At 31.9% G+C, this 13,187-nt stretch overlaps 1 protein-coding gene across 1 annotated transcript in view; it reads left to right on the top strand.

Moving 5' to 3' along the window:
* LOC129222928 (zinc finger FYVE domain-containing protein 26-like) overlaps window positions 1-13,187 on the top strand; it is a 138,311-nt gene that overhangs the window by 98,943 nt on the left and 26,181 nt on the right. The window contains exons 32-35 of the mRNA XM_054857488.1: window positions 3,873-4,049; window positions 4,129-4,294; window positions 7,727-7,822; window positions 10,263-10,322. Coding sequence (XP_054713463.1) covers window positions 3,873-4,049; window positions 4,129-4,294; window positions 7,727-7,822; window positions 10,263-10,322 — 499 coding nt within the window. The remainder of the gene's footprint in view (window positions 1-3,872; window positions 4,050-4,128; window positions 4,295-7,726; window positions 7,823-10,262; window positions 10,323-13,187) is intronic.

The following is a 13,187-nucleotide window of genomic DNA, read 5'->3' on the forward strand; positions in this document are numbered from 1 at the left end:
TGGAGCAACATTTTTAATTGCCCTCCCCCCTCCCATGTTTTTATCTGTTTTCTGTGATGCGTAAGGTCATTCTTTACTTTTTTATGTGTCGTTGGGCTGGTATTAAGAGAGTAACGCATTGCTCCCTTTTAAGTGGGATATAGAATATCTCCAGTTTTAGGGGGCCCGGGGGTTAATCCTCCGGAGGAAATTATCTAAAATGGATATAAAATTCTGCATTTTGATGTCTTATAAGGGTTAATTGGAAATAATAGTTTTTTTTTTTTTTTTTTTTTTTTTTTTTTTTTTTTTTAAGTTTTAGGCTTTAAAAGTGCTTTGTGATGCAAGTTAATACTTTAAAAGAAATGGTGCACAGATTTAGAGAATAGGTATCAAGAGAGTAACATACTACTCATTTGAACAATTCTTAATTTATACACTTGATAAGAAATAAAATTGAAGCACACTTTGCTTAGGAGTTTCAAAGACTTGTCTAATTATTTTCAAGGTTTGGTTGGTTAGATTGGGTTTTTGGTTCAAGAGCCCTTGTAGGCTATACTATTCCAATTCTTTTCAGGGATTTTAGAACCTATCAATAATTTGCACTTTCCAGTCTCTGAAATTGAGTAGTAGATTGTACACTTGTACAGTATTGTTAAACTTTGTAAGAAACGGCTATTTTAAGTTTAAAAGAAAAAATTAATTTCCTATTCAAAGAAGAAAAAATCATGATTTTTTTTTGTTATAAGATTTTGGAAGATAAGTTGTTACTACATAAACTCCTCCCAAAACTGGGGGCATTGTCCCCTCCCCCCCCCCATAAATCCACTCATGCTCTTCTGAACTATTCAAAAACAAAAAAATAATGATTTTTTTTTTTAAATTTTTGGAAGATGTGTTGTTACTACATGAAGTCCTTCCAAAACTGGGGGGCATTGCCCCCTCTGACCCCCCATAAATCCTCCCATGGGGGGTCAAGAATACCTTCTGGGGGGGGGGATCAAAAATACCTCATAGAGGGTTTTTAAAGCAAAAATGCCTTCTGGTGGAGGTTTTTGATGAAAAATACCTTTTAAAGGTTTTTTTTTTTAATCAAAATACCTTCTGAAGAGTTTTTTTTTTTTGATCAAAACAGCCCTTTCACATGCATAAACTACTTTATTAGAATTTGCATTTATGTTAAAACCAATGGCTGTGGGGGGGATGTTTTCACCCCCAAAACCCCCCTTCACAGCGCCACTGATGTGTAGTATTAATACAATAGACCCTTGTTTTACGCGAGTTTATTTTGCGCGGTTTCGGTGTTACGTGGATGCATCAATGCAAACAGATAAAATTTTCTCCTAAAGATTGCAGATTATGCATATTGGTTCTTTGAAATTGATAGTGTTCTTGAAGGACTGAATTTAAAAAAAAAGACTATTTGTAATTGTGTTTATACTTTTAATAGTGAAATTGTTTTACTAATATATGTTGATGACATAATAATAGGTAAGAGTCACACGGAGCTAGGTCCTACGAAATAAAAACCGTTTTAAAGTTTCTTTGGAATTTAAGACTATTCGCCAAAACATTAAATTAGATTTACAGTTGCTTTAGTGAGTGAAGCGATTTTTTCTGTAATTTAAAATGTTTCACCAAATAATTAAAAATGACACAAAATAGTATCTTTTAAATGTGAAATAACTCCATAACTCGTTTACCGCCGTTCGTACTCGTTTATCTCCGTTTACCGCCAAACTCGCCCAGCAACTATGCTACTGTAACCTAGTTGTTAGCGTGCAAAGTTAACTCTGATTAATTAGCTATCCCATCCAACGGAAAAAAAAATCCCGTGGGGCATTCGAAAGTCATCGTCAGGAAAAATAGAAAAAGTCGTATATTTCATTCTGATAAAAACAAATTAAAAGTTTCTTTGAAATTCAAAACAAATCGCCAAAACATTGAATTACATTTACAGTTGTTTTAAAACAATAATCCTTGACTGGATTGCTCAGCGCTAAGCTCGCCAAGCGCAACGTGACCCAGCCTATTAGCGAGCGAAGCGAACTCCGAGTGCTTCGGTGATGTGAACTATTCAGGGTAAGATTTTGTGCTTGTCCTTGAACTTTTGGATCATACTACGTGCGTATGAGTTTCTGACTTAGTATTCCATAAAGTTTTTGAGTGACGCAAGTTTACGTGCATGGAGACATCATAAAAGAACTTGCGATGATTAGCTGAGAAGGTGTTCAAAACGGATATTTTAGTCATCTATTTGTTCTTAGGTACATATGGACGTACTGATGTGCCGAAAAAACTTGTGAGCTTTAAATTGGATGATCGTAAAATAGAAATTTAAGTCGATTTTTTTTTCTTGTGATTACAATTTGTAGAAAGAAAGTAAAAGTGAAATGAATAAATGATCCTTCAAATCCCTGACAATCTTAGCAATTTATTTCCGTTTGATTTCCTTTTTTTTTTTTGCCATCGGCTATATGCAATGGCCATCGGCCATTTGGAGCAAAACAATCGGCCAACAATCGACATCAGCCCATTGGCCAAAAAATGCCATCTGTCGAGCCCTAATATACCTTTATCTCAAAGTTTTCATTGGGTCCCAAACTCTATAGAAGACACTTTTAGGGAACTTCCCATTACTAAAACTGCCAATTATTGAAGATTTTAGATGGTCCTTTGGAATTTCGAGGTATTACAATTTGACTGTATGTAGTATGAAAGTAAAAGTAACTTTCATTTGTAATCATTTTATCTCTTGTTTATTAATTATTATACAATAAACCAAATTATGTTATTTTGATAAATCCTGAAATATATTTATCCCTTTATGACTTTTCAAATATAAATATACAGTCAACTCCCAATTTAACTCAAAGTCCCAAGGGACCAGCTGAAACGTTCGAGTTATTGATAGTACAAGCTATGGGAAGTTTCCACAACAGTCTCAGGAGTTTGGGACCCAATAAAAACTTCGAGATGAAGGAATGTTCAAGTTATACTCTTTGAGCTGTCGAAATATGACTGTATTATGTGTTAAACAAGTTGCTTTAAAGTATTTTATTTGAGGGTGAGAACTCTGTAATGCTCTAACAAAGAGTCAAAAGTTACATTTTTGAAATTTATACATTATGTAATGATATAACTATGAACATGCTTAACATGCACTTTTTCAAAAAGAATTGCTTCCATTTTTCTTAAATGAAGATTCCAATATAATATTAACAATTGTGGGTCTGTTCTGATCTGCTAAAAATAAAATTATCATTATTGAAAAAAACTGCAGATACACTTGATTGCTTTTGATCTTATTGCAATCATTGAAAAGAAACTGAAGCATTTTATCAGATGAATGCTCATAAAAACCAAAATAGTTTATGTAGCTAAAATACTTATTTTCGTATAATTCAAACTTCAGATTTGCATGTTTATTGTATTGCAGGCAGATCCATTTCTTGCATTAATTAAAAGATGGCTAAAACAAATTGCTGTCATTTTGCAGAGTGATGTTTTAACATTGAGCTATTAAATGTAAATTTTGGATTAAAATAATGATGTATTATAAAGTAAAATTGTTGAAAGTTACCCAGCATTCAAAAAGCCCACAATTATATAGTTTTTTTCTATGATGATTTTTTTCACCATGTATTTTAAAAAAGCATTTCAAGGATTAGTTTGTTTGTAAATGAAAAGTTTGAAACAAATACTTTCTGCCTGTCTTAAAAAAATTGTCATTTGTTAACTTAATAGACTACTTTATCACTCCATGAGCTTAGACATTACTGTACTTATGATAGTATTAACCTTCCTAGGACAAATTTTGGGACTGTAATGGTTTGGGCTTTTATTTTTTTTATACCTATATTCTTTTACTAAGTATATATATATTTTTGCAGCATGATCAAATCTCTGCTTATTAATGCGAAAGTAAAGTGCCACCAAGTTCATGATTCTAAAGGAGAAGCATTGGCAGACATATATTTCCAGCATTTAGATATCATGAAATTACTTGTAAATGCTAATTGTAGGCATCTTTTACCCAGAGAAGCTCTGACGATTGGCGATACTGTGAGGTAAATGCTTTTCTTGTGTCAATTTTCAAAATGTATGTTTGTGAAAAATAATACTCGATTTTTTTTTCTTTTTTTATAGAAAACTGCGAGATAAACTGTTAGAAGAAGAAAGAATGAATCTAGCTCTTGAAGTTTCAACAAAATTTAATTTAGATAAAACTGGCGTTTGGTCAACTTGGGGATTATTTTGCTTGAGAGCTGGAGATTGGCAAACTGCTAGATTGAAATTTCAACAATTTTTAAAGGTTTGTAAATTAGAGAAAATAAATGAATAAATAGAAAAGGCAGAGAGCAAGAAAAAGGAATAAATACAAATAAAATAAAAACAATCAAATTTCATCAAATCCTAAAAATTAAAACTAATGGCAAAAAATATATGAAAAATAAATGTAATCAGTTTAAATTTTAAATGCTTTTAAAAATCTGAATATTATTTACATTTCGTTGATGTTTCATTTGACGTTTTAAAGCAGGCTTTTGTTCATGCTTTCATTCCTATTCATGCAAATCAAAATGTGAAAATACTTTATTGTAACTCAACAAAAAGCAAAAACAGTCAATTCGCAATAACTCGAATCTAATGGGACCAACAAAAAACTTCAACTTATCGGAAGTTCGACTTACCGCTAGTCAGGGGCGCAACCAGAAAATATTTTTAGGGGGGGGGGGCACAATTTTTTCTTCACAACACTATCAGCGTTCTCTCTCTCTCTTTACATCAATATATATTTATTATTATTATTAATATTATTTAGTAAAATTCCTTAAAATTGTAAGAGTTTTGCAATTTATTCAAAAACTATTGCAAAAACATTAATTGTTCTTATGGCAGAGTTGAAATCACGTTAAGAATAAACTTTAAAGTACTTGAAACAACAGTATGGTGGTAAGATATTCAAATTAATAAATGGAAATCAATACTTGTTATTACTTTGTTTACTATATTAATGAAATAAATCAAAATGCACATGAATTTTTATCACCAAAAGCTCTAAACTATTCATATTTTTAAGATCATTCAAGGAAAGAGAAAAAGAAAAAGGAACACGTTAAAATGGCATGAAATCACTTAAAATACAACAAAATAATCAATAAAATCACTTACACTTGATGAGTCCTAAATACCCACATTGCATATGTGCACTTATAAAACTGTCTTATTGTCTACAATACAAAGTTTAACCGTCGTTGTTTCTTGGTTAGTTCTTCAGTAACTTCATCTGGTTCTACAGCTATATCTTTGTTGATACAAAGCTGTGCCAATCCATTTAAGCGTTCTTGCATCATTCCTAACTACAGAAAAAATAAATGCCGAAAAGGAGAGGGGGGGAAGTTTTAAATGACCTCTCGTCGTCCCTGCTTACTTTGGAACCATACTTACTTTTCGTTTTCTCAAAGAGCGTTCATCTTCGTTCAAATAATAAAATAAAGTATTTTTGAAAATTGTACAAATTAGCATACTGACGGGGGGGGGGGGGGGCACGGGCCCTGAACGCCCACCCCCTGTTTGCGCCCCTGCCGCTAGTTTCGGTTTTTGACATTTTTATATTAAAAATCATGGAATATTTTAACTAATATGTTCATATAACAAATAAAATTACAGAACTGAAAAGTTTTTAAGTACAATATGCACAGTTTACTCAAAAACATCGAGAGAAAAATCAAAAGCATGGTTTTGATTTCGATACTGCTGGAACCAATTGAATAGAGCTGATTCTACTTCAGGAAATGTACACATCTTCATTCGTTTCAAATTTGGATTCATGGATTCTACCGCTTTAAAAGTTTCTCTTTTTCTTTTAATATCAATGACAGAGTACTTGCTTAGATATCTTTCATAATAAAGAAAACTCACTCTGTCTTTCAGGAACTTATCAGCAAATGTTTGAACTAAAGAATGAAGGGGAACATCTTAACTTAAGTCAGCCTTTGAATAAAGGTGCAGTCAGTTGACTTGACAACTTGATAGCTTAAAAGCAAAGTCTTAGTCCAGCAACATGTCAAAGTGTAAACAGTACAGTACAACAAAAGAAAACAAGCTAACTCATTTCCACATGTATAACTCCTTTATTGCACATTGGCTCAACAAGTGCTCTTCTTGCTTTAGAGGTCTATTGGGCAGGAATTGTAAGTGAAGATGAATTAATTTTTCTCTTAGTCACTTATTCTTTCTTTCTTTCTTTTTTTTTTTTTTTTTTGTTCCGAAATAAATTTCGATTCATCTTTGAAAAAAAAATTCGAGATAAAGGAAGTTAACTTTGAGATATTGAGAATAATTAGCATGGAATTAAAGACAAAGGGATCAGGACTTGATTAAAACTTCGATTTATAGTAATGTTTGAGTTATTGCGAATTGACTGTATATATGTATGTGTGTACATATGATTTTAAATATATAAAAGCTTTTCAATGCTATCATTAACAAATGAAAGAATTTGTGCTCTGCCTAAAACCTTGTTTATTTTAATTAATTGTATCTAAGTCCTTCACAGCAATATTACTTTTTTTAATAGCTCATTATACTCATTTATTACGAAATATTCATTTTTTAATGTAGAAAAAAGGAAATTACATGTACCAGCAACACTTTTGTGCAATTAGATTTAGTAGCTAACAACATTCCTTGGCATTACATGAGCTATAAATCAAAAGTGCGCCAGGGCCAGAACTTTGTTCTTATGCTATCCTTTTTGGAGAAATAAATTGTTGTTTTTTGGATAAAATTACTTCAAATTCAATAATAGTAATTTTTTTGACAAAATATAAATTTAAAAAATAAGGCTGTGTAGAGAAATGATTTATAGTTTTGGATTCTGTAACAAATGGTCAAAACTGAAGTTGCTAATCATCTTATTCACAAAAATATATTATGCAGTCAGTAGGTTATTTTTGCTGTCTTTTTTATTATTTTTTTAATCAATATTAAGATTGACAGGGTTGCCAAACTAACTGAAGAAAAGAAGGGGAGGGGATATGACGCAGAGGTATTAAAGGAGGGTTGGGGGGGGGGGCACCCTTAACATTGAAGCGCACGAACGAGCATTTTTCACTTCATTGTTATTTAGTAGAAAATGCATTCCACTTGTTTATCTTCCTTATGATTTGCTATGGTGCAAAACCAAATAGTTTGTGCTGGAATATTTTCCAGTGCACCTTCTTCATAAATTGTTTAAAGCAACTGAAAACTTTTAAGTGTAACATCTAGTTTCCTAATCAACTGGTTCAAATGAAAAATAACATTGACATATTGAAAGCTCCTTTTCGCAGCTCAACATAAGAGTCCAAGCTCTAATATAAATAAGCCTCTTTATATAAATAATTTAATTGCTCTAAAATAATGTATGAACTATTTTATTGTGATTTAAATTTAAGTATCTTCTTCTGTTAACAGTTTAAAATTTTCTTTGCTTAATAGTTAAGGAGCAGAATAAGAACTGTTGTCTCTAGCTTAAATAAAAAAAAAAAAAGTAGTAAGTATAGGAGTGCATATCTTCCTTCACACCATTTAAATTACACCCTGATCTTTTAGTGTACTGTATTCATATCATTAAAAATGACATTTATTTAGTTCATTTTCAGTCTAAGTGTTTTTCTCTCAATATGTACTTAAAATCTTAAATCTTTTAGAATCGAGAGATATGTAAATGATTTTTTTTTCTTTTTAAAATTTCTTTTAGAAAATTGGTGATAAAACTGCTCAAGCTCAAGAAAACCCATTATTAAACAAAATTTTGAAAGTCTTAGAAAACTCTAAACATGACGGAAATGACAAAGTAAGAAATGTTTAACATTTTAGTTCAATTATTTTCTTGTTCATGTATTTTTACTTCCTTTTACAAAAAAGGAAGTATTGTATTCTCAAAAAAAATTTCACTCAAAAATCGGTCTTAATTTCCATTTTGCTCCGCCCCGAATGAATATTGATTTTTTTTTCAACCTGACCACATGTGGATACATGCCTAAAAATGTATAGACACCGGAAGAATCTATTTTGATGAACCCCAAGTTAATTACAAGGAGTTTTCTCGTGATGTCCATATGTACGTATGTATGTGCGTATGTGTGTAAGTATCTCGCTTAACTAAAGAACGTATGTCCTAGGAAGTTGAAATTTGGTACATAGGCTCCAAGTGGGGTCTAGTGCACCTTCTCTTTTGGTTGCATTTGGATGTTCCAAAGGGGGTCTTTTACACCTTTTTGGGGTAAAATCATTGTTAATTTCAATGTATACTCAAGCGGTGCTATAATTTGGCTAACACTTGGCACTATATCGCCAAGCTTTTGGTCACCAAGTTTTTTCGCCAACTTGGCGACGAATTTGGCTTTTTTTTTTAAATCTTTTTTTTTAATTTGACCATATTTAGAGAGTTAACCATTGAATCACATTAAAACTGCCAATATTGGGAAAATTTATCTGTATAAAATATTTTCTTTGCTTCTGTTCGCAACAAACTTGGAATGAAAGTATTTAAAGTGTTCTTTTGCTCACTCTGTGGCACTATTATCTTTAAATTGGAGTAAGAGGAAGTCATGTGATGCACACATCAGCTCATTTAAAATATGATCCCAGCTGTTTAACAAATGCACAACTTAAAGTTGTGTACCTTACTTCAGTTCTTAGTTTTGTTCATTAGCCCCTTGAGGACCAGTGCTCGGAAAACGAAGCGCAGCTACGGGACCGAACGTTCTGAAATGGAACGCCGCCATCGGCCCGAGCATTTACAGCAGTTAAGCCTAACTGAACAAAAATATTCATATAAAATCAGCATCTCAAAATAATGGCTTGAAATTTTAATTTAGCTTAAATAATGTACTACTGATTACTAATTATTAATATAAAGACTATTACATTATTAGAAAGAAGTGAAATAAGTAGAATACTAAAACTTTAACCATGTGCACAAAATTAAATGATATGTGCACAAAAACAGAGTTAGAGTTTGACATCGTGAGTGTGGAATCAAAGAAAAAGAAATGTAGCAAAAAAACATGTTCCTTATGTAATTTTGATTAAAACAACTTAGGTCAACGAATTTAAACTAGTTATATTTCCCACGCGACAAGTCTCAAAACTGCTTCATAATTCACTTGAAAACATTCCCTTTCACTCACTTTGCTAACTATTTTTATTGCAGTTTTCCATTCTCTAAATGAAAAAGAATAAATACAGAAGAACAATATCAGAAAGGATTCAAAAATAATCATAAACTTCAAGCCTCTTGAAATCATTCATGTACTCTCATTGAACGGGGAATCCCAAAAGTCTGGAACACATACGCAAAAATATTTTAACCTTCCTTCCCTCCCCCATAATTTATTCAGCTAGATGTATATCTCTTTCAATTACTCGTAAAAAAAAGAAAAAAAAGATATAAACAAGAGCAATTGAGACCTCACAAATCATATGCGCAGAGCAGTGATTCACTGTTGTTTACATAAAAAAAAATCTATCCCATTGAGAGGCCCAAATAAGAAACTAAAGCGTGTACATGAAGGTCAAATACCATGTGACTCGAATATGATCAAAGTTATAGCCATTTAGCGCCATCTATTATCGTTTAAATATTCCATTCAAACGTTCCATTTCGAGAAAGCATATACGCGACGCTGGGACGTCAGTGTCGATCAGAGCGCGTAGCGGATAAGTGACGATGGGCTGATAGGAAAGGAATCGTTGCGTAGCGTCCGCGTGACGCTGGGTGCGAACGGGTTAACAAGTGTGGTTGTTTTATTGATAGGTTTCATGTCAGATGTTTTGAAAAATTGTTTTGTTGTATGTCAGTTTTATTTTAAAGTCATTATATTTTGTTTTGTCACATTTAAATGGAGTATGTAATGAATAATAATCTACTTTTATTGTTAGAAAAGTAAATGCTCTTAACCCTATGATAATAAGGTCTCTGCGAAGAAGAATTGACATACCTATTCAGAGATTTTGATGTAAATGTAATTTGAAACAATTATCAGTATTAGTCTTTAAATATATTTTATTAATAATTATGGTTTTATTGATGCAGAGCAATTCTCTCTTTAATGGACACAATTTCAATGAAACAAAGTTACTTCATCACAGATATAGCGTATTTATTCTTTATTTCCAGCTGAATATCACGAAGTGTTTTCATTTTGATTAGGGGTTTGGGATAAGAAATTTTGCTGTATCTTTCAAATGATCGCACATATTTTTCCATAACTGCAATATTATAATTGTAGGCTGCTGCTATATATAAGGATTTATCAAGTTTGAAAAACATAGAAAAAGGATTATCAGAGGTTAGTATTTTTTACATTTGTTGTGTTAATTTTATCAATCTTTATCTCAAAGTATACAATCTTGTTTCTGTTTATTGTCATGACTTTATTTGTCATTTAAAATAAATTTATAAGTCTGCATAAAGTACCTTTTGTATTCTTTTATTTACTAATAGCATGTGTTATTCTGCTTCATGCAAAATATTATGTGAATCAATCAAAGTTTTGAAACGGCATATATTGTCAGAGCTTTTTTCTTTCCTTTAATTCATAAAAATATTTTAATGATTTACAATGTATTTTGTGTCTGAAGCTATTTTTCTCTAAAAATTTTTCTTTATAGTAGAGGTGCATTTGAATGAACAAAGCCTCCTGATGATAACCTGAATGCAAAACCTACTTTTTAGCTCCTCCCACTCCAGAGGGTTTTAAACTATTCTTTTAAATGCATTTAAATTTAATTAAAGGTACACATAAGATCAATCTGAAAGAAATACTAATGATAATTAATTTAAGATATTGTTTCATGAAATAAGTTTTGTTGCAATTTCATTTTACCAGTTTTCAAAAAATACGTAGCTCTCTTTATGTAGGCAAAAATAAGCATAATCACATTTATAAATACTGTAGGCAAAGTGCTCAAAGAAAATACTTACAATTAAATTTTCAACTGCACAATATTTAAACGTTACATCATACATCAGACGGGACTTAATGGTATTTCCGATGTTGAAAAAGAGGAACTTACAGAATCAAATGATTGCGCAACCAGGACTGAATTGGAATACAGCAATCAACCTCTGCTATCTACTGCTGCTGCCCTACCCCCCCCCCTTGTCATTGTTCTCTTCAGGGGTGCCAAAAAAAAATTTTTTTTGAGGGGTGCTGGGAATTTTTTTCCAGAAGTTTTGTTTTTCTTTAGATCATAAAAATTTTGATTTTTTGATGGAAAAAATATTTTAACTTATTCCAAAATTTAATGACCATGTCTCTTTTTCAATAAAATGAACATCAGAGACGGGATGGAGTTAAGTGTCCGTTTCAAAGCTGGATCAGACGATTTGCAAAAATTTTTTAATTTATTATAAATTTTCTGAAAGTAGCACAATTCTGCACGATGAATACGTGTGACAGTAATAGGAGGGAGGGAGATCAAAAATGAATATAAAATAAAAAGTTTTCCTCTTTTTTACTTATTGTTTGTAATAATTCTGACCACTATGCTCCAGTCTGTCATTGATTCATTTGCAATTTGACAGTCGTTACGAACTAGTTTTGAAGTTTGCGACTAACATATTTTTAATCTCTCCAATTGGCAATTACTATATTTTCTTCATAAACTACCGTAAAATCGAGTGACTATGATACAGTTTTATTACATTTCTATCTGTAATTATTCAACATTTATTCAAAATAAAATGAAGTTGCATTATAATTATAGTTTAGGACAAGGGCTTTCAATTCCGACTCTGAAATAATTTGGAACTTCACCCACACCCCCTCCGGAACAGTTTTTCTTCGTACTATTCTCCCCTTCTTGTTGCAGGTGAGAATGGTACAGCACACATGTTTCAACGTTTCCATATAGATTTTGGTGGTTTATATCATACTCTACCTCTCTTATATTTTAACGGGAGAGTTGTAGATGTAAGTTATGCTGAAAATTGAACTTTAGAGAATCAGGTACATCATGAAATCGAGATAAAACAAAGGCTTTATTTTCTTCATAATTTTTAAAGATGGAAACCAAATCTTATCATTTTTTTCAGGCCACTACCAAAACTTACCTCGCTTCAACATTGTTGAAACTTCCAACTCACTTGTATCTACACCCATGATTTTTCCTGGGTACTTTTTCCTCTGATAACCCAATGCACTCTCTAAAATTTTCACTAATTACTGTACCACACTCACCCTCCAAATTGTAAAACTTTACACATTTGCAACTGTAGCAGCATCAAAATAATTTTTTTTTTTGACTGAAAATTAGAGGTAACTATCTTTATGTAATATGAAAGCAAAAGGTATTTATGGAATTGTGATTCCTTCTGCACGAAAAGTCCACCAACATAAGTTTCCGACCTACCTACAAACACGTAGCACCAGTTGCTCACAGCAAATTAATTCACAATCACCAGGTTATTCATCTGGTGGGCCAGTTCGACAGTGATAACAACTCTCTCATTACCAGAGAATGTTGTACAATAGTTAATATTGAAACTGGGAAATCCCAGAGTGCACTACAAACACTTATTATGCCAAAACTGGTGTTTGTATCATTTTCACCCTCCAAACCATTCTCAACCACTCTTATGGTAGCTTAAGATTATATAGAATTTTTCATTTCACTTTACTATCATCTTCTGTACCATTTTTAAACTGATTGTTTCAATTTAGCATTAGTTGATTTTTAATAAAACTTTCAGTGATGTTGGTTTTCGCTGATGGAAGCAGAACAATCTGTTCTTATGGTGTTTTAATTATTTTTGGTAAATAATTTTTACTTTCTCTTATCTGATATGCCATAGAAGGATAACTGAATCGTTAAAATTCTCAAGTCCTGATTTTTGATGTGTGCTGAATAGCTGAATCCATTTTTGAGGATTTCCAAAAAATATCTGTCACGGTGTGTGTGTGGTTCATCTTTTTTGGCTATGCGACTTCAATTTTGGAAAACTTCCAGGAGAGTGCCCCTACTGTAAAGCTAGAATATCACCATCTCCTTAATACAATCAAAGACAATCCTAGAATTATTTTTTTGGAGTATCAATATCGAAAAACCCAAATTCACCTTTTGCTAACATTATCAAGATCTATCAAATCTGCATTTTAAAGCTACAAGTTTGCAAATTTAAATGGAGTGCCCCTCTGCCTTCCCCCACTCTC

The sequence above is a fragment of the Uloborus diversus genome, chromosome 5, assembly GCF_026930045.1.
Source record: "Uloborus diversus isolate 005 chromosome 5, Udiv.v.3.1, whole genome shotgun sequence".
In the NCBI taxonomy this organism is placed as follows: Eukaryota; Metazoa; Arthropoda; class Arachnida; order Araneae; family Uloboridae; genus Uloborus; species Uloborus diversus.